We start from the raw sequence: 21,579 nt of genomic DNA, 5'->3' as shown, positions 1-21,579 counted from the left end.
GTAGGAGGAAAACAAGAAACCCCCCTACAAGAAACGGTAAATGTTTGGTTGAGAGGTCTGTTTTGTTTTAAAATATTTTCATGTTTTAGTAGTATGTATTACGTCTCGTATTTTTACCGGTCAGAGCAGTATGTGCACCAACCAAGAGCAGTAGTAGTGTCTCGATACATAAAGATCGAACGATCATCTGAAGGAAACGGCGAGCGAATAACAATGTAAACATCTAGCGACACCTGGATTGTTGTCTTCCCGGCCCGGAGGAGGGTGTCATACTACATTAATATTTAACATTACACTAAAAGGCGCCCCGCACTGGGTTTTAACGCAAGCCTTTAACACCGTACGCGCAAGTCATCATCTAATTATCATGGAACGTGTAGGCAAATCGATCGATTGCATGCCGAAATGCAAACTAATGAATAACGTGTGCCTTTTCATTGCAAAAACTAGGAATGGAAGATACAAAATAATGATTCGCGAATCGAAAACTGGGCAACTAACGAGCGGTTATTTTGTGTAGTAGTACTCTGTTATCATCTCGTTATTTTATGTTATTAAATCGTTGTTTTTCGTTACTTTCTCCCAATCCTTTATGTATGCCTCCGGAACCCTGAACCCCCCTTTTTGAAGTGCATCTGCTAACAGAGTTATTTTTAGTTCACTGTCAAATCATATTTCACGAGAAACAAATATACCAGCTATATGAATACAGTCGATTTGTTCTTCGTATGTGGATACTGTGTCACATTTTGGCCTTTTTTCAGGATTTGTCTATTAATGGTAGCGAAGGGATAGGGACGCATTTCCATCGAAAGAAATAGATTCTAATGTTTGGTGAACGATACTGTTGGTCATGGATATGAATGGATAGTTGCTGAGCAATAAAGCTCATTTATGTACATGTTCACATCCATCGTGATCTGATTGTGCCAACGATAGGGATTGCCAAAACTATTGTTTTTTTTTTCTCAAGAACTTATAGAGGCCGACAGATACGGAAGATGTTTGGTAATGTTTTAGTAGAACACGATTGCATTCGAATTACTCCGATTATTCACAAATCACCCAAACGGTAGAATAATAGGAAATGTGTCAATATATATCCCGAATCATCCCGATTTAAGAACGCAATAACGATATTGTAGCAACGCCATTCGGATATGTGCATATTTTAATACAAAAGAAGTAGAAATTGCAAAATGAGAGGAAATTTTAATTGTAAATGATTGTTTTATATTAATAAAATTACATATTTCCAAAGTTTTCAATGTATATCGTTCAGGTGTTTCTTCTTGTACCCACGAGTAGACGGGTTTTCTTATTATTGAACAAATTATTTATTATACTTTTAAGTACATCGTAGCTGCTGGTGTTTTTCTTGGCTTTTTAAATTCTATGAAGATTAAATATTGCTTATCTTTACATTATGCTGATGACTGACAATTTATCCAAAATTTGATAACTCTTATCTATAAACATACTTGAATACACAAACTAACTAAACAAACGGTAATTTCATGCATTTTGCAAATTCGCCCGCGGTTGCATCCGGAGGATCGGAACTACAAGACAAGTTCGAACCTAGGTCTACCATCACTACTAGTGACTGACAGCGCGGGGTTTTGTAGCGGTTAATCAAGATTACTAAACACTAGACAGGTTGCGACAAATAGAACATTTTTACCGGTTGGAGATAAAAAAATGAAAGAAAAATTTGACAAACAAGTTGGAATGGTTTGTTTACGGTCGGGTTGGAATAACGAAGATTTTTTTTCAAAAATGCTATTTTCAATCAAAGAAGGCTTTAACCAGATTATTAAAGTTAGCGGAGGGACAGATTCACAGTTCCACGAGAGCAGGTATTAAGAGAACTCGAAATCTATTGAATATTATCTTTGAGTTGATTTAAATTTGTTGGTTCATACTAATAATTTCATCTTCTACAAAAAATGTTCCGTTTGTTACGGTAGTAACAACAAAAACCATGTCTTAGTCTTAGAATGACTGTGAATGTTGTGAATGACTAGAATGTTAATGTATAGTGCTCAGTGCCGTATCACCGACGAATACAGATATTTTCCCATTTTTCTAAACTCCGCCAATAGCTCCGTTGCTTCATTTTACATTTATTTTTCTGCACGTCTTTAAATGGGGCATTAGCGTACGACCTTTCTCGCGCAGCTTTGTGCTATCATTAATCTGAAGGTTGATCGACTCTTTTTTTTTTGCCCTCGATAATTTCCTTTACGAATGATCTGGCTATCCATGTCGCGGGAAGAGGCCACATGTAACTTATCTAGAACACCGTCTCATACAAGGTACTTCATGGGCATCAACTCACAAAGGCAGGTGTAGAGAGAGTTTACTATGGAGCATGTCCGTCATGAGGCCGAACTTACCATCGTTCAACATTGCAAACGCGATGAGTTCCTGATTTTTCCTATCGTAGTTTGCAATTGAGTACCGGTGTGCCTGTAGCCGGGCTAAATCCTCGATCAACTTCGTAAACGGTTTTTACTGGGGACGTACAAATGAATGAAGTTCATATCATTCTTCAAGATCAACTTAATGTACACATTGGGTCCTTCCTCCGATTCTACGATTTAGAGCAATGTTTCTCACATCTTACGCTTATTACAACCTGTACGGCCATGGTCCAAGCAAACCAAAAGAAGATTAAAAGAGTAGCATTTTCATGCCAGCCACTAAATAATCTCCATTGTTCCTGCAAACCACAACACCACCGTTATTTTGACAGACAAATTGTAAACAAGATATCCAAAATGGTTCCGAGCAAAACTGCTCTGTCGCAACCTGTCTAGTGTTTAGTAACCTTGCGGTTAATTGTGGATTGCAACAGTTCTAAGCAGAACAAAAAAGTTAACTACAATTGAGTTTACGAAGATTGAAGAGAACGAATCCCCTGGTTCGTTATTAGTTTCGTAATGGATTTGCTAATCGGTAAGCTAGACAAGCTGCAGGAAAAACTGCTGGACATCGAACGGAATCAAAGACCGAACGAAAGCTACCGGAACCTGGAGGCTGCAGAGTCTGGCAGTAAGACGAACGAAAACGACCTGCGTGCCAAGTTGGAGGAAATGGAACGAAGCAGTATGGTACGACACCACGATCTTGAAAGAAAGCTGGATAAGATGGAACGTGAAATGATGGCGAGCAAAATAGTTTACTTACAAGACAAACTGCAGGACATAGAGCAGATGCAGAAGACCAGCGAAAGCTTTCGTGCGGGGCCCGTAAAGAGTGCTGAGCCGAGCACCTATTCGAAGAAAAAGAATCTGCTGGACGGACTGGAACGCCGTATGACGGCAAAAGAGGCATTTCTGCAGAACAAGCTGGAAGAAATCGAGCTTGAGAACAAGACGAGAGATGAAAAGTTAAGATGTTTGGAAGAGAAATTACATGACATCGAGCAGAATCTCAAAAGGAGCATTAGCTATGCGCCATCCGAGGCTAGCACCAAGGCGATCGAGGATGACCTCTGCAACAAGTTGGACGACATGGAACAATGCATAACAGCAGATGAGAATGTAGTGCAGAGCAACCCAGAAGAAGTAGAGCAGTTGTCGACTGACTCAAATTTACAGAAGAGGCTGACCGAAGTGGAAAAGAGTATGAAAGCAAAGGAAGACACATTAAACGAAGCGGTACAGTTCTTTAAGGAAACGGAAAAGAAACTGACTACTCAGTTCAACAATCTGGATAAAACATTGGACGAAGAACTCGAAAACCTGCGTGATCAATGGTCGAAGGTTTCGGATCTACAAAAAGTTGTAAACAGTTTAGTTGATTCGAACAAATATTGCTTGGATATTACAATGAAACGTGGTGGAAAACACCGACTCGCATTTAACTTCAATCAGAGCGCACTGGTATACTGTGACCATACCAAATTTGGTGATGGTTGGCTTGTATTTCAACACCGATATAATGGTGAAGTGGACTTTTTCCGTGGATGGGCTGACTATCGGGAGGGTTTTGGAAACTTGGACGGTGAATTTTGGCTTGGATTGGAGCATCTTCATAAGCTCACCTCAGTTGGCAAGTATCAACTATTGGTGGAAATGGAAGACCATGCTGGAAAATACGGATATGCAAAGTACGATCAATTCAAAGTTCGAAGTGAAAATGACAGGTACAAACTGGAAGTTGGGTGTTACAGTGGGACTATAGAAGATTCAATGCAATACAGCAACGGTGGTAGTTTCTATACAAAAGATAAGCAGTCAAGTTGTTATTCGGCATATAATCCCGTCACACGACATGGGGCTTGGTGGGACAGCCCCTCTTATCAGACCTGCGTTAATCTCAACGGATCCTACCAATATCCCTCGGATAAATCGAAGGCGATGAGTTGGCATTGTCTCAATTATCGCGGTATGGCTTTTACTCGAATGATGATACGTAAGGTTAGTTTATAGAATTGTAAGGGAAAAAAGTTTGAATTTTGTAAAGAATAGAGTTGAATCTACGACAATGTAGTCTTGTTTCTATTTGGAAGTAGCAAAATAGATATCCGAGATGAAAAGCTCCTGAGCCGTTATAATGCCGTTCAGTTTGTTATCAAGTAATCAAGGATTGGTAAGTATAGATAATCGACGATTATCCAGGATTGGAAAAATCGGACTGGGTGTATAATCCATTGGCCGAGAATTGAAAATTTCACAATTTTATTGAACTTTTTTGAAACCGTTTGGCGTAAGTCCTATATGCACTGTGCGTGATTTCTTTCTTACTCCCACGCAGATTATCCATGTTTTCATCAACTGTCTTAACATGATCGTTAGTTTCGGTAGGATACTTGTGTGCAGTTTCAGAACCAACGGCTCAGTATAGCTAAAAAAAAGGTAAAATATATAATAAATACATTAAAGGCCAGTTTACCTACTAGTGATTTTCATTGCTTTTTATTGTCTATGAAATTTAAATATTACTTATCTTTGTAATATGCTGATGACTGACAGTTTAAGTTGAAGTTCGATAAATCTTATCTGTAAACTGTAGAATCAATTTAAAAATAACATCTTGAAACGAAACCCGGCAATGAAATCAAAATCGAGGATTCTCTTCACTATCCTTTGCATACTCAACGACACTAACGGTAATTTCGTGCATTTTACAAATTCAAAATCGTATCCGGCGAATCGGAACTACAAGACTGCAAGTTCTCGAACCTAGGCTACCATCACTACTAATAATTGACGACGCGGTTATAAAAGCGGTTATTCATGGAATTGAACAGTTCTAAGTAGGATAAAGAAGTTGAGTTTACAATCAGTCAACGTTGCTTGTAGAGAACGATCGCGAAGTTCACTATTGGTTTGGAAATGGATTTGCTAATCGGCAAGCTAGACATGCTTCAGCATAAACTGCTGGACATCGAACGGAATCAAAGACCGAACGAAAGCGACCACAACCTGGAGGCAGCGGAGTCTGGCAGTAAGACGAACGAAAAAGACATGCGTGCCAAGTTGGAGGAAATGGAACGAAGCACTATGGCACGACACAACGATCTGGAAAGAAAGTTGGATAAGATGGAGCGTGAAATGATGGCGAGCAAAATAGTTTACTTACAAGACAAACTGCAGGACATCGAGCAGAAGCTGAAGAGCAGCGAAAGTTTTCGTGAGGGGCACGTAAAGACCGCTGACCCGTGCACCTATTCGAAGGAGGAGAATCTGCTGGATGAACTGGAACGCCGTATGACGGCAAAAGAGACATTTCTCCAGAATAAGCTGGAAGAAATCGAGCTTGAGAACAAGGCGAGAGATGAAAAGTTGAGATGTTTGGAAGAGAAATTACATGACATCGAGCAGAATCTCAAAACGAGCATTAGCTATGCGCCATCCGAGGCTAGCACCAAGGCGATCGAGGATGACCTCTGCAACAAGTTAGACGACATGGAACATTACTTAACAGCAGATGAGGATGTCGACCTAGAAGAAATAGAGAAGTTGTCGACTGATACAAATCTACTAAAGAGGCTAGCCGAAGGGGAAAAGAGTACGAACGCCAAGAATGACACTTTAAATGAAGTGGTGCAGTTCTTTAAGGAAACGGAGAACAAACTGTATACTCAGCTTAACAGTCTGGACGAAAAACTCGAAAACCTGCGTGATAAATGGTCGAAGGTATCGGATCTATCGGAAGTTGTAAACAGTTCAGTAGATTCGAACAAATATTGCTCGGATATTGCAACGAAACGTGGTGGAAAACACCGACTCGCATTTCACCTCAATCAGCCGGCACTGGTGTACTGTGACCATACCGAATTTGGTGATGATTGGATTATATTTCAGTACCGTTGCAACGGTGAAGTGGAATTTTCCCGTGATTGGGCTGACTATCGGGAGGGTTTTGGAAACTTGGACGGTGAGTTTTGGCTTGGATTGGAGTATCTTCATAAACTCACCTCAGCTGGCAAGTATCAACTATTGGTGGAGATTAAAGATCATGCTGGAAAATACGTATATGCAAAGTACGATGCATTCAAAGTTCTAGGTGAAATGACCGAGTACGCACTGGATGTTGGGCGTTACAGCGGGACAGCAGGAAATTTTATGCTATGCAGCAATGGTCGCCCTTTCTACACTAACGATAAGCCTAACGTCTTTTATCCAAAAAATCACGGCAAATGTTATGGAGCCTGGTGGTCCACTCTTCATTATACGAACTGCGACTGTGAATCTTCTGGGATTGGGCCGGTGGCTTTTACTAGGATGATGCTACGTAAAATTCCTTCTCAGTGAATACTACGAGTACAAACTGGAAGCTGGGTGTTACAGCGGGACAGCAGGAGATTTTATGCTTAACAGTGACGGTTGCCGTTTCGACACTAAGGATAAACCTAACGTCTATTATTATCCAAATAATCCCTGCAAATGTTATGGAGCCTGGTGTCAGTTCTAGTTCGGTAGTGCATCAGAGCGGATGTTAGCAGTGCATAGTTTCCTGAAAGGGTTAGCGGAAAAGTAAGGTTACGGCACGACCGCGTGGTGACGCCGAGCTGGAGCTCAGGTCAGACAAATCCTAGCTGCCGCACATCTCGTGCCGTTTGAGACAATCAAGCGGACCACGAGTTCTTGTGTCCTGACAACGGAAGGAATTATCCCTCCCGTGGACGGCGGGTGGACATATGGCTATTATAGCCGGTCCTAAAGGACGAGCCCCTTCATAGGAGTTCGGACAGAGTTGGTACGCCTCTGATTACGTGTAAGGGAACAAATTGTTCGACTTAGCGTAGGAGGATATACCCCGACTCGCATATCGAAAGAAGAAGAAGAAGAAGAGCCTGGTGTGGTAGGCTGACCAATCACCAATATGTGAACTAAAACGGATCCTACTGTGAACCCTCATATATAGAGCCGATGGCTTTTACTATAATGATGCTACGTAAAACTGGTTAAAGAATTGAATGGTACAAGACAGAATTGTTAGTCACAAATTTCGGATTTTTCGTGCAAGACGTATCAGCAGAATAAAATTGGGTATGGCGTAAATCGCGTTATGTTTCCCTGTTTCAATTTTGGCAGTTGCATCATTTTGATCAGCGATATCACGGCTTCGAAATCCTTGTTATTCACTTCATTTGACCATAGGATACTTGAGGTCATCCAGATTGGTGGGACGGAAACAACGATACCTGTCAGTTTTCCGAGAAGATATCGACGCAAGCAGCCTTTTTTTCTCTATTTTCAAAGTGTTGTGTACCTCCTGAATGATACAGCCACGGTTAATGAATAGTATTACATTAGACCAGCGGTCTCCAAACTTTTTTTTGACGCGGGCCGCATTGGGTGGAATAACCGAAGCGTTAAGCCACATTTACCCAGGGATTATAGGGTCTCGCAGGCCGTAGTTTGGAGACCCCTGCATTAGACCATGGTTTCGACGATCCAAAATGACATCACCTATGTGTCGAGATGATGCGCGGAAACGAAACGACGCCGCTAGCCATTTTTTCGCTTTTTTACAAGGTGTTGTTTACTTTTTGTATGGAACAGCCTCGAGAAATCTGACAGTTTGTCGTTTCCGTACTCCCAATTTAAATACCCTCAAATCTTATATGTAAACTGAAGAATGAATTAACAAATAATGCCCCGATACAAAAACTGGCTATGAAATCAACATCGAGGATTCTCTTCACTATCCCTTGCAAACTTATCGACACTAACGGTAATTTCGTGCATTTTACAAATTCCAATTCGTACTCGTTCATCCAGCGGATCGGAACTACAAGACTGCAAGTTTCCGAACCTAGGTCTACCATCACTACTAGTGATTGACAGCGCGGGGTTTTGTAGCGGTTAATTGTGGATTGCAACAGTTCTAAGTAGAACAAAAAAGTTAACTACAATTGAGTTTACGAAGATTGAAGAAAACGAATCCCCTGGTTCATTATTAGTTTCGTAATGGATTTGCTAATCGGTAAGCTAGACAAGCTGCAGGAAAAACTGCTGGACATCGAACGGAATCAAAGACCGAACGAAAGCTACCGGAACCTGGAGGCTGCAGAGTCTGGCAGTAAGACGAACGAAAACGACCTGCGTGCCAAGTTGGAGGAAATGGAACGAAGCAGTATGGTACGACACCACGATCTTGAAAGAAAGCTGGATAAGATGGAACGTGAAATGATGGCGAGCAAAATAGTTTACTTACAAGACAAACTGCAGGACATAGAGCAGATGCAGAAGACCAGCGAAAGCTTTCGTGCGGGGCCCGTAAAGAGTGCTGAGCCGAGCACCTATTCGAAGAAAAAGAATCTGCTGGACGGACTGGAACGCCGTATGACGGCAAAAGAGGCATTTCTGCAGAACAAGCTGGAAGAAATCGAGCTTGAGAACAAGACGAGAGATGAAAAGTTAAGATGTTTGGAAGAGAAATTACATGACATCGAGCAGAATCTCAAAAGGAGCATTAGCTATGCGCCATCCGAGGCTAGCACCAAGGCGATCGAGGATGACCTCTGCAACAAGTTGGACGACATGGAACAATGCATAACAGCAGATGAGAATGTAGTGCAGAGCAACCCAGAAGAAGTAGAGCAGTTGTCGACTGACTCAAATTTACAGAAGAGGCTGACCGAAGTGGAAAAGAGTATGAAAGCAAAGGAAGACACATTAAACGAAGCGGTACAGTTCTTTAAGGAAACGGAAAAGAAACTGACTACTCAGTTCAACAATCTGGATAAAACATTGGACGAAGAACTCGAAAACCTGCGTGATCAATGGTCGAAGGTTTCGGATCTACAAAAAGTTGTAAACAGTTTAGTTGATTCGAACAAATATTGCTTGGATATTACAATGAAACGTGGTGGAAAACACCGACTCGCATTTAACTTCAATCAGAGCGCACTGGTATACTGTGACCATACCAAATTTGGTGATGGTTGGCTTGTATTTCAACACCGATATAATGGTGAAGTGGACTTTTTCCGTGGATGGGCTGACTATCGGGAGGGTTTTGGAAACTTGGACGGTGAATTTTGGCTTGGATTGGAGCATCTTCATAAGCTCACCTCAGTTGGCAAGTATCAACTATTGGTGGAAATGGAAGACCATGCTGGAAAATACGGATATGCAAAGTACGATCAATTCAAAGTTCGAAGTGAAAATGACAGGTACAAACTGGAAGTTGGGTGTTACAGTGGGACTATAGAAGATTCAATGCAATACAGCAACGGTGGTAGTTTCTATACAAAAGATAAGCAGTCAAGTTGTTATTCGGCATATAATCCCGTCACACGACATGGGGCTTGGTGGGACAGCCCCTCTTATCAGACCTGCGTTAATCTCAACGGATCCTACCAATATCCCTCGGATAAATCGAAGGCGATGAGTTGGCATTGTCTCAATTATCGCGGTATGGCTTTTACTCGAATGATGATACGTAAGGTTAGTTTATAGAATTGTAAGGGAAAAAAGTTTGAATTTTGTAAAGAATAGAGTTGAATCTACGACAATGTAGTCTTGTTTCTATTTGGAAGTAGCAAAATAGATATCCGAGATGAAAAGCTCCTGAGCCGTTATAATGCCGTTCAGTTGGTTATCAAGTAATCAAGGATTGGTAAGTATAGATAATCGACGATTATCCAGGATTGGAAAAATCGGACTGGGTGTATAATCCATTGGCCGAGAATTGAAAATTTCACAATTTTATTGAACTTTTTTGAAACCGTTTGGCGTAAGTCCTATATGCACTGTGCGTGATTTCTTTCTTACTCCCACGCAGATTATCCATGTTTTCATCAACTGTCTTAACATGATCGTTAGTTTCGGTAGGATACTTGTGTGCAGTTTCAGAACCAACGGCTCAGTATAGCTAAAAAAAAGGTAAAATATATAATAAATACATTAAAGGCCAGTTTACCTACTAGTGATTTTCATTGCTTTTTATTGTCTATGAAATTTAAATATTACTTATCTTTGTAATATGCTGATGACTGACAGTTTAAGTTGAAGTTCGATAAATCTTATCTGTAAACTGTAGAATCAATTTAAAAATAACATCTTGAAACGAAACCCGGCAATGAAATCAAAATCGAGGATTCTCTTCACTATCCTTTGCATACTCAACGACACTAACGGTAATTTCGTGCATTTTACAAATTCAAAATCGTATCCGGCGAATCGGAACTACAAGACTGCAAGTTCTCGAACCTAGGCTACCATCACTACTAATAATTGACGACGCGGTTATAAAAGCGGTTATTCATGGAATTGAACAGTTCTAAGTAGGATAAAGAAGTTGAGTTTACAATCAGTCAACGTTGCTTGTAGAGAACGATCGCGAAGTTCACTATTGGTTTGGAAATGGATTTGCTAATCGGCAAGCTAGACATGCTTCAGCATAAACTGCTGGACATCGAACGGAATCAAAGACCGAACGAAAGCGACCACAACCTGGAGGCAGCGGAGTCTGGCAGTAAGACGAACGAAAAAGACATGCGTGCCAAGTTGGAGGAAATGGAACGAAGCACTATGGCACGACACAACGATCTGGAAAGAAAGTTGGATAAGATGGAGCGTGAAATGATGGCGAGCAAAATAGTTTACTTACAAGACAAACTGCAGGACATCGAGCAGAAGCTGAAGAGCAGCGAAAGTTTTCGTGAGGGGCACGTAAAGACCGCTGACCCGTGCACCTATTCGAAGGAGGAGAATCTGCTGGATGAACTGGAACGCCGTATGACGGCAAAAGAGACATTTCTCCAGAATAAGCTGGAAGAAATCGAGCTTGAGAACAAGGCGAGAGATGAAAAGTTGAGATGTTTGGAAGAGAAATTACATGACATCGAGCAGAATCTCAAAACGAGCATTAGCTATGCGCCATCCGAGGCTAGCACCAAGGCGATCGAGGATGACCTCTGCAACAAGTTAGACGACATGGAACATTACTTAACAGCAGATGAGGATGTCGACCTAGAAGAAATAGAGAAGTTGTCGACTGATACAAATCTACTAAAGAGGCTAGCCGAAGGGGAAAAGAGTACGAACGCCAAGAATGACACTTTAAATGAAGTGGTGCAGTTCTTTAAGGAAACGGAGAACAAACTGTATACTCAGCTTAACAGTCTGGACGAAAAACTCGAAAACCTGCGTGATAAATGGTCGAAGGTATCGGATCTATCGGAAGTTGTAAACAGTTCAGTAGATTCGAACAAATATTGCTCGGATATTGCAACGAAACGTGGTGGAAAACACCGACTCGCATTTCACCTCAATCAGCCGGCACTGGTGTACTGTGACCATACCGAATTTGGTGATGATTGGATTATATTTCAGTACCGTTGCAACGGTGAAGTGGAATTTTCCCGTGATTGGGCTGACTATCGGGAGGGTTTTGGAAACTTGGACGGTGAGTTTTGGCTTGGATTGGAGTATCTTCATAAACTCACCTCAGCTGGCAAGTATCAACTATTGGTGGAGATTAAAGATCATGCTGGAAAATACGTATATGCAAAGTACGATGCATTCAAAGTTCTAGGTGAAATGACCGAGTACGCACTGGATGTTGGGCGTTACAGCGGGACAGCAGGAAATTTTATGCTATGCAGCAATGGTCGCCCTTTCTACACTAACGATAAGCCTAACGTCTTTTATCCAAAAAATCACGGCAAATGTTATGGAGCCTGGTGGTCCACTCTTCATTATACGAACTGCGACTGTGAATCTTCTGGGATTGGGCCGGTGGCTTTTACTAGGATGATGCTACGTAAAATTCCTTCTCAGTGAATACTACGAGTACAAACTGGAAGCTGGGTGTTACAGCGGGACAGCAGGAGATTTTATGCTTAACAGTGACGGTTGCCGTTTCGACACTAAGGATAAACCTAACGTCTATTATTATCCAAATAATCCCTGCAAATGTTATGGAGCCTGGTGTCAGTTCTAGTTCGGTAGTGCATCAGAGCGGATGTTAGCAGTGCATAGTTTCCTGAAAGGGTTAGCGGAAAAGTAAGGTTACGGCACGACCGCGTGGTGACGCCGAGCTGGAGCTCAGGTCAGACAAATCCTAGCTGCCGCACATCTCGTGCCGTTTGAGACAATCAAGCGGACCACGAGTTCTTGTGTCCTGACAACGGAAGGAATTATCCCTCCCGTGGACGGCGGGTGGACATATGGCTATTATAGCCGGTCCTAAAGGACGAGCCCCTTCATAGGAGTTCGGACAGAGTTGGTACGCCTCTGATTACGTGTAAGGGAACAAATTGTTCGACTTAGCGTAGGAGGATATACCCCGACTCGCATATCGAAAGAAGAAGAAGAAGAAGAGCCTGGTGTGGTAGGCTGACCAATCACCAATATGTGAACTAAAACGGATCCTACTGTGAACCCTCATATATAGAGCCGATGGCTTTTACTATAATGATGCTACGTAAAACTGGTTAAAGAATTGAATGGTACAAGACAGAATTGTTAGTCACAAATTTCGGATTTTTCGTGCAAGACGTATCAGCAGAATAAAATTGGGTATGGCGTAAATCGCGTTATGTTTCCCTGTTTCAATTTTGGCAGTTGCATCATTTTGATCAGCGATATCACGGCTTCGAAATCCTTGTTATTCACTTCATTTGACCATAGGATACTTGAGGTCATCCAGATTGGTGGGACGGAAACAACGATACCTGTCAGTTTTCCGAGAAGATATCGACGCAAGCAGCCTTTTTTTCTCTATTTTCAAAGTGTTGTGTACCTCCTGAATGATACAGCCACGGTTAATGAATAGTATTACATTAGACCAGCGGTCTCCAAACTTTTTTTTGACGCGGGCCGCATTGGGTGGAATAACCGAAGCGTTAAGCCACATTTACCCAGGGATTATAGGGTCTCGCAGGCCGTAGTTTGGAGACCCCTGCATTAGACCATGGTTTCGACGATCCAAAATGACATCACCTATGTGTCGAGATGATGCGCGGAAACGAAACGACGCCGCTAGCCATTTTTTCGCTTTTTTACAAGGTGTTGTTTACTTTTTGTATGGAACAGCCTCGAGAAATCTGACAGTTTGTCGTTTCCGTACTCCCAATTTAAATACCCTCAAATCTTATATGTAAACTGAAGAATGAATTAACAAATAATGCCCCGATACAAAAACTGGCTATGAAATCAACATCGAGGATTCTCTTCACTATCCCTTGCAAACTTATCGACACTAACGGTAATTTCGTGCATTTTACAAATTCCAATTCGTACTCGTTCATCCAGCGGATCGGAACTACAAGACTGCAAGTTTCCGAACCTAGGTCTACCATCACTACTAGTGATTGACAGCGCGGGGTTTTGTAGCGGTTAATTGTGGATTGCAACAGTTCTAAGTAGAACAAAAAAGTTAACTACAATTGAGTTTACGAAGATTGAAGAAAACGAATCCCCTGGTTCATTATTAGTTTCGTAATGGATTTGCTAATCGGTAAGCTAGACAAGCTGCAGGAAAAACTGCTGGACATCGAACGGAATCAAAGACCGAACGAAAGCTACCGGAACCTGGAGGCTGCAGAGTCTGGCAGTAAGACGAACGAAAACGACCTGCGTGCCAAGTTGGAGGAAATGGAACGAAGCAGTATGGTACGACACCACGATCTTGAAAGAAAGCTGGATAAGATGGAACGTGAAATGATGGCGAGCAAAATAGTTTACTTACAAGACAAACTGCAGGACATAGAGCAGATGCAGAAGACCAGCGAAAGCTTTCGTGCGGGGCCCGTAAAGAGTGCTGAGCCGAGCACCTATTCGAAGAAAAAGAATCTGCTGGACGGACTGGAACGCCGTATGACGGCAAAAGAGGCATTTCTGCAGAACAAGCTGGAAGAAATCGAGCTTGAGAACAAGACGAGAGATGAAAAGTTAAGATGTTTGGAAGAGAAATTACATGACATCGAGCAGAATCTCAAAAGGAGCATTAGCTATGCGCCATCCGAGGCTAGCACCAAGGCGATCGAGGATGACCTCTGCAACAAGTTGGACGACATGGAACAATGCATAACAGCAGATGAGAATGTAGTGCAGAGCAACCCAGAAGAAGTAGAGCAGTTGTCGACTGACTCAAATTTCCAAAAGAGGCAGAGCGAAGTGGAAAACAGTATGAAAGCAAAGGAAGACGCCTTAAAGGAAACGGAAAAGAAACTGACTGCTCAGTTCAACAGTCTGGATGAAAAATTGGAGGAAAACCTCGAAAAGCAGCGTGACCATTCTGCAGTGGTACCGAAAGTTGTAAACAGTCTAGTTGATTCGAACAAATATTGCTCGGATATTGCAACGAAACATGGTGGAAAACACCGAGTCGCATTTCAGTTCAATCAGCCTGCACTGGTATACTGTGACCATACCGAATTTGGTGATGGTTGGATTGTTTTCCAACACCGATACAACGGTCAAGTGAACTTTTTCCGTAATTGGGATGACTATCGGGATGGTTTTGGAAACTTGGACGGTGAATTTTGGCTTGGACTGCAGCATCTTCATAAGCTCACCTCTGGCGGAAAGTATCAACTATTGGTGGAGATGGAAGATCACGCTGGAAAGTACGTATATGCAAAATACGATGAATTCGCAGTTCTAAGTGAAAAAGACTGGTACAAACTGGAAGTTGGGTGTTACAGTGGGACAGCAGGAGATTTTATGCTAATCAGCAAAGGTTACCATTTTGATACTGAGGAAGAAGACCATATTTTGCTAAAAAATCCTGGCAACTGGTATGGAGGCTGGTGGAGTAAGCCAGCCGATTGTCAATATGTGAATTTCAACGGTTCAGAAATTGGGACGATGGCTTTTACTAGAATGATGCTACGTAAAACTGGTTAAAGAATTGAATGAAACGAAACAAAATGGTTTATCATAAATTTCGAATTTATCGTACAAGACATGTAGAATAAAATAGGGTATGGCGTAGATCGCATTATGTTTCCCTGTTTCAATTTTGTAGTTGAATCATTTTAGTAAGAGATATCACGGCTTCGAAACCCTTGTTACTCACTCCATTTGGCCCTAGGATAATATTGGTTTTGTAAATGTTGAATAAATTTACTAATAGTTATGCTCTAAGTGGGCTTAAGAACTCAGAAACCATAAATCTAGATCAGTTATGAACTTAGTTCCTTTGCTTGTAGAACAATTTATCAAAATCATCTCTATGCGCTTCAAAGCAGGGAGGAGAATGAGAGAAGAACTGCGAAAGTTTAGTGAAAGAGAGTGAGAGACGTGTAGCGTAGAAACAGCAGATTCAATGCAAAAGCAGCAACTAGTGGTGGGCATTTTGGTAAACGAACCTATCAAAACGATTTGGTATCAAGATCAATGGAAAAGAGGTCGCAGCATACCATATAACGAGCCAAAAACCGTGGGAAATTTTTTGAAAGTTTGTTGAAATTTTATTTACCTCTCACGATTAGCCAAGAAAGTGGATTCAACTGCAAATTTGGTGCCCGGTTGACAGAAATTGACATTGTTGCTGGTACTATGTAGTTCCAGCAAGAGTCCCAGCAATCTGCCATGGAAAAACTTGCTGGTACTACATGACAGCTGCAAAAAATTTGAATTTTTGTCAACCGGGTGTGTTTCACCTAAAAAGCAAGAAATTGAGGCTTTCGGAATATGTTCTGGAGGAAGACTACTCATGAGGTCGAGCAACACACTTAATTTCGCCAATCAGGGCAACCAAAAGAATCCGTATTCCATGACTTCACACAGCAGGGAAGTTTCTATCTGCGAGACCATGGACACTGAGATCTAGACTTTCCAGTTACCTTGATCTTGTTTTGTTACCCTTAGAACCGCCAACTCGAGTAATCTCTAAAATTTTATTTTGAAATAACTTTTCTAGTATCTTCACTGAACATTTTAAATCGATCCGACATCTCTTCATAAAAAACATGAAGTACAGAAAAATCAAATCTCCGTCACAAATTGTGTGGGCTAACCGGGGGGTAAGTTGGTTATACGGTTACGAGAGTATCTTTGGTTGTAAAGGTAAAGGTTTATAACTTTCGCTAAATATAGCGTAATTTTTTTGTGTTTCTGAAAGTAGTTTAAATGTTTATTGAATTGTTAATTGTTTTTGCTTCATTTAAGAACAAACGAAATTATTGCGATCCAAAAGGAATATATTGATTTCGGAGCTGGGTACATCGTTTATCTTCACAGGAGCGGAGCGAACCCAGTGGGTGCATCAACAGCAGAATCAGTAGTAGCCAGCAGCAGCAGAAGCAAGAAATAGCAGCAGAACAGCGCAGCAGAGAGTACGGAGCAGCGAAGAAAAAAGTCTTTTCTTTTCACGGGAAAAGAAAACGCTGTCGATTTCGGTCTGCATTCGCAAGCTCCAACCGGAGCCATAAAAAGTGCATCCGGTGCGACCAAAATCCGGAGCAGTTCGTGTTCGTGCAGTTCGTGCATTGTCAAAACGCCCTGCAGTGCAGGCAGCAAGCAGATCGACCGTCGGGGCCTGACGAACACCGCGTCATCTTAATGGCCGATTGAAGAACCGTGCGCGTATTCCCGTGGTGTGCGTCGGTGCGCTTAGTTGCGGCACAAAAAGAAGCAGAATAAAAAGGTTACCCCTCGGTCATTATTGCCATTAGGTTGCTGGTTTCGTCCGGTGTCCTCTGTCCGGTTGGTGGTCGGACGAAGTTAATTTTTCCGGTGTGGTACGTGTGCGTGTTCCGGTGTTACGATATATTTTTTTTTCCAACGCCACCCTTTCTCTTCCTTGCCTTTCGGTTGGTAGGAGGAAAAAGCAAGAGGGTTACTTTTTAGGGTAACGAATTATCCAGCGACACAAACTACGTGAAAAGCATCTCTGGTTCGCTCGCCGCCTTTGTAAATGGCATACCTCCCAATATTTGCAGCTTTTGGTTCAGCAGCGCACCGTTTCTCACGGACGGGCAGATATTCCACCCCGCGAGAAGAAGCGCTGGTGGTGGTGGTTGCCCGTTGCGCGACACCGTGAGATGAAAATTGTGTAAAAATCCAAGCAGTCGTCCCCCCTTTTCGTGGGAGAGAGCAATCGTCGTAGTAGTAGTCGCACAGCAGCAGCAGCAGCTCTTGTTTCTGCTCTGCGCGTCGGTGGTGTCAAATTAGAGCTCTCCTAAACACAAGTGCCCGTTTCAAAGGAATAGCAAAAGTACGGAAGTTAAATCAACGCAATTCGTTCTGCCGCCCGGGTTCCGTACCGTGTTATCTTGGTTTTTCGTGTGCAAATGTCGCGGATAAGCTGCGGCAGAGGTCGATGGGATCAGCTTGTCATTTCCTCCGATCTTGGTTTTCTTTTTGTACGTGAGATGAGATACGAAACGAGACGTGATGGGATGTAATGAGTCGAGAGACTGTGTGAAAGTGGTGACCGTGAGAAAAATAGTACTGTCATCGGAAGAAAAATGGTAGATTCGCACCTTTCGGCTCGACAGTACTTGATCAAGGGGATATAAAGATATAAAGTTTTAGTCCTCCAGCGAGATTCCGCAGTTAAAGAAACGTTCCACGATCATCCTTGATGCAAAGTGTATCGAGTGCACGAAAATGAGTCATTATCGATGATCGCACACTGCGCAGTGAAGTGAGAAGGTGAAGTGAGATATTCGCATTAAACAGGAGTGAGATGGTCGTGCCGGGACGATTTTGAGGAGCAAAAATTACACGATTCGAAAAAGGAGAATTTAGTGGCTACGAATAAGATTACATTCGAGCGCATTGCAATGGAATTCCCAAAATAAAACGACCATACGGAAAATTTCCTTCGATTTTGGTTAAATTGAATGTAAAAGAAACAAATAGTACCTGCGGAACGGTTTCGGTGCCAGAGCGCGAGTGCGCGGGGTTCAGCGGGTGGGAGAAACCGAATAAGATGAAAAATCTGCCTCGCCCGATATAAAATAAATCAATGATGTAAAACGCGCATATCGACCGCGTACGGCGAACAGGTCTGGATATTTAAAATGAGAGCGAGCGGACTCATCCTTGTCTCATCCGCTCATCGAGCAAGTGGTGTTTGTGTGTGAGTGTGTATGTGTGCATGGGTGAATGGTTGTTTGTGTGCCCCTGTGTCGTGTGTTTGCGATGGAAAAGGAAAATTTCATCGCAGACCGAGCCTTGTAATGTGAGAAGGGACGTCGTGCGAGCGTGTGTGTGTGTCCATCGTCCTCAGCGAAAATCCAGTCAAAGTATTTTCCAAGTCTTTTTCGGAAAGTATGAACTGGGATGAAAATGCTCAAAGGATCCTATGGTGATATCAATATAACTACAATACGACTGATGGAAATAGAACCACAATAAGACCGACGCATCAAACGCATTTAGAATCGACGTTTTGAACATGGTCTTTTACTTAATCAGCACTTTTATTTTACAATCATCAAATTGAGCCACAGCACACGATAGCGAAGGAAGAACATCGGTGACCAAAGCATCACTTTCGCAAACTTTATCCTACTGCGACTGAAACAATGGTACCTTTTGCAAACAGTTCAAATCAAGTCAAATGCCTGAATAGGTAGGTCCCTCCAGACTCTCTTCGTCAGGGGATTACATTTGGCCTACTGCGAGCAACAACTATTTTCCATGAAGCTGCACATCTATTAAGGTCACACTACTGGGTGCTATGAATAGTTTGTTGTATGATAAAACCGACCCGACCTACTATTCGGATGGTATTCATCATATCTCTCGGGGTTAAGCAGCATACAAAACTGGTCAGGATCGATCTGTCGAGATGTAGGAAGCCTTGCTAAATCTGTGAAGTTGCGAACGAGAGACAGGACAATTTGTGTTCAAAGATACATTTCTGCGTGCGATACATGTTTAAACTCTTTTCCGTTATTCGTATCTTGTTTGTTAATAGAAAATTTCTTCTTGCTTGGGCATGTACTGGCAAAACAAGAAGTTATTTTGGATACACATAATATTTCAATTAAACAACAGATGAGATCTTACACCCACAACTTTTTTTAATATCACATAATTCTTTATAGAATGGCATTCAAACTATTATCTACATACATTTTGTTCAATCGAAGTGTTTTTATGGTCGCCGATATTATATAATTGGCTGGTTATCATCTTATCAGAAATTTTCCTGCTAGTTCTTTGAAAGGAATTTAACCTGGAAGGGCTGTAATATAGAACTGTATAAACGTATGGGAAGGAAATAAAACGAATTATAAAAAATCATCAAAAAATAATCCAACAACTAACACAATTGTGACGCGGCTAGTATCTTCGTTTAGTTATACAACAGGAAATATACTGGAAACCGTATTGAAAATAAACATAAAGTGATGTGAGCATGTATCACGTCCTGCACCAAGGAAGGAATCGCTCCTGCTCGGTTAATCTTACCGCCCGTGACCGGTTTGTTATCAAAAGCTCTATGGAATCGCCAAAGACTCATCCAGAGTAAAACTTATCGCATGATAAGATATGACCATGCGAACGGTGTCACCCGCAGATCACCGCCACGATAAGATGCTGCCCTTTCAGACGATTACACCGTTGACTTTTTATTGAGGCAAGTCGGAGAATGAAGAAGCCCAAGGATTGGGACGGGGGAGCATACACTGTCCGACGGACATGGTTCATTGCTTTTACCCTAGCGTTGGATTAAGTATAAGGTACGATTGTTCGTATTCTTTCTCACTCAACTCCAACTCAATTTTCGTCACATACTAGGCGTTATACACATCCTTTAATAAAACAACCTTTGTGTGAAATATCGACACGATCTCAGTTTCATATGTGTGAACTATTATATCGTTCAAATTTTCACCGCAGTTTGGCTTGGTAATGTGTTTCCTTGACTAAGCTGCGCAAATTGGACTGAATCTCATTGATTGGTTGTGCTCTGAGGTCATCGGAGGTTTGCGGCTTGTTGGAACATTTTACACCATCGTCGCTGTGAGAAATAATTATGACCTCGGAAGTCGCTCATGCAAAATATTGTTCAAATTGCCCAGTTTGGGTCAACAACAGCGACGATTTCGATACCGTCAACTCCCAAGAAGTACCGATCGATCACACCTCCGGCCAAAAATGCATACAAAACAATGACCTTCTCGTTATGAATGGCCATCTGGACCTCGTGCCGATTGACCTGGACACACATTTGATAGTGATAGTTGATCTTAAGCTTGTAATCAACTTCTTAGGATGGCTATAAAATTTAGAATACTGATGGGGAGCCTCGCGGTAGTATCATAACTTCATTGGATTCAGAACTCAGGTAAACTTACGTACGGAAATTGGTTTTTCTTTGATTCGTGTTATCATCACAAATCCTGTCTTGCCAACGGTTGCAATTTGCAATACGCCGCCTCTTGACCCTCCTGTACTTACACTTACTTCAGGCTGCATAGGCTGCAACATAACACACAATTTGTGGTAATTAGGGTTACGAACAACAACCATAAACAACTATCTTTTAAAAATTTTAGTTTTTAATGTTTATGTTATTTTTTATAAACTTAATTCACATGAAGGACTCATTTCAGTAAGCGGATTCAATATCCACGTTCATATTTGTAGCATTTTCGTTGGTTTTTGCTTCCTTTCTTTACTTCATGCAGCCGATTAGTGGAGTGTTAAGAAATAGGTTTTAGTTTTCTTAGTTTCATCACATGATTAACTAACTTGAAAGATTATTTACAATTATTTACAAACACTCGTGTTGACTTTTTAACCCGCATTGTTGAGAGCCGGACTGATAAAGTCTCGACGGCCAGCTCGGCAGATTTTAGCATGACATTCTTTTTTTTTGAATTATTTCAAAATAGTGTTTATTTGTGGTGATTATAATCGATATAACTGTTTAAATCTGCCACCCTTAAGCATACTCCCAATTGTAACACTTACGAATGGTGGAAAAATTAATAGATTTGCAACAGTTTTACATACCGGTTTAGTTTATCGTGTCTTCTCAATGTCATGTAACAAATTAATGTGGTACCTCCCCGTTATGTCACGGTGATTGATGCGTTTCGATAAATTACCTTCCACTGGTCCCTCGGGAACAATTCGTTCGGGGGTTACGGGAACGTTGCTGAACCACCCCATCTTTAGGTCAGTGTTTTCTGCAATC

At 41.8% G+C, this 21,579-nt stretch overlaps 5 protein-coding genes across 5 annotated transcripts; all 5 read left to right on the top strand.

The window, feature by feature from the left end:
* Positions 1 to 2,945: 2,945 nt before the first annotated feature.
* On the top strand, positions 2,946 to 4,439 carry LOC131294252 (angiopoietin-related protein 7-like). Its single transcript, XM_058322296.1, has one exon. It carries the CDS (start codon positions 2,946 to 2,948, stop codon positions 4,437 to 4,439), a length of 1,494 nt encoding a protein of 497 aa, XP_058178279.1.
* Positions 4,440 to 5,345: 906 nt separating this feature from the next.
* Positions 5,346 to 6,767, top strand: LOC131294250 (fibroleukin-like). The gene has a single exon (XM_058322295.1). It carries the CDS (start codon positions 5,346 to 5,348, stop codon positions 6,765 to 6,767), a length of 1,422 nt encoding a protein of 473 aa, XP_058178278.1.
* Positions 6,768 to 8,429: 1,662 nt separating this feature from the next.
* On the top strand, positions 8,430 to 9,923 carry LOC131294249 (angiopoietin-related protein 7-like). The gene has a single exon (XM_058322294.1). The coding sequence runs from the start codon at positions 8,430 to 8,432 to the stop codon at positions 9,921 to 9,923; it is 1,494 nt and encodes a 497-aa protein (XP_058178277.1).
* Positions 9,924 to 10,829: 906 nt separating this feature from the next.
* LOC131294248 (fibroleukin-like) lies at positions 10,830 to 12,251 on the top strand. Its single transcript, XM_058322293.1, has one exon. The coding sequence runs from the start codon at positions 10,830 to 10,832 to the stop codon at positions 12,249 to 12,251; it is 1,422 nt and encodes a 473-aa protein (XP_058178276.1).
* A 1,662-nt stretch (positions 12,252 to 13,913) lies between these two features.
* On the top strand, positions 13,914 to 15,320 carry LOC131294247 (angiopoietin-related protein 2-like). Its single transcript, XM_058322292.1, has one exon. It carries the CDS (start codon positions 13,914 to 13,916, stop codon positions 15,318 to 15,320), a length of 1,407 nt encoding a protein of 468 aa, XP_058178275.1.
* The last annotated feature ends 6,259 nt before the right edge of the window (positions 15,321 to 21,579 follow it).

This window comes from Anopheles ziemanni, chromosome 2 (genome assembly GCF_943734765.1).
Source record: "Anopheles ziemanni chromosome 2, idAnoZiCoDA_A2_x.2, whole genome shotgun sequence".
Taxonomy (NCBI): domain Eukaryota; kingdom Metazoa; phylum Arthropoda; class Insecta; order Diptera; family Culicidae; genus Anopheles; species Anopheles ziemanni.
This window is presented reverse-complemented; position numbering and strand designations above follow the sequence as displayed.

Coding starts and splice junctions, on each gene's coding strand:
- LOC131294249 (XM_058322294.1), top strand. CDS start 8,430: ATGGATTTGCTAATCGGTAAGCTAGACAAGCTGCAGGAAAAACTGCTG.
- LOC131294250 (XM_058322295.1), top strand. CDS start 5,346: ATGGATTTGCTAATCGGCAAGCTAGACATGCTTCAGCATAAACTGCTG.
- LOC131294252 (XM_058322296.1), top strand. CDS start 2,946: ATGGATTTGCTAATCGGTAAGCTAGACAAGCTGCAGGAAAAACTGCTG.
- LOC131294248 (XM_058322293.1), top strand. CDS start 10,830: ATGGATTTGCTAATCGGCAAGCTAGACATGCTTCAGCATAAACTGCTG.
- LOC131294247 (XM_058322292.1), top strand. CDS start 13,914: ATGGATTTGCTAATCGGTAAGCTAGACAAGCTGCAGGAAAAACTGCTG.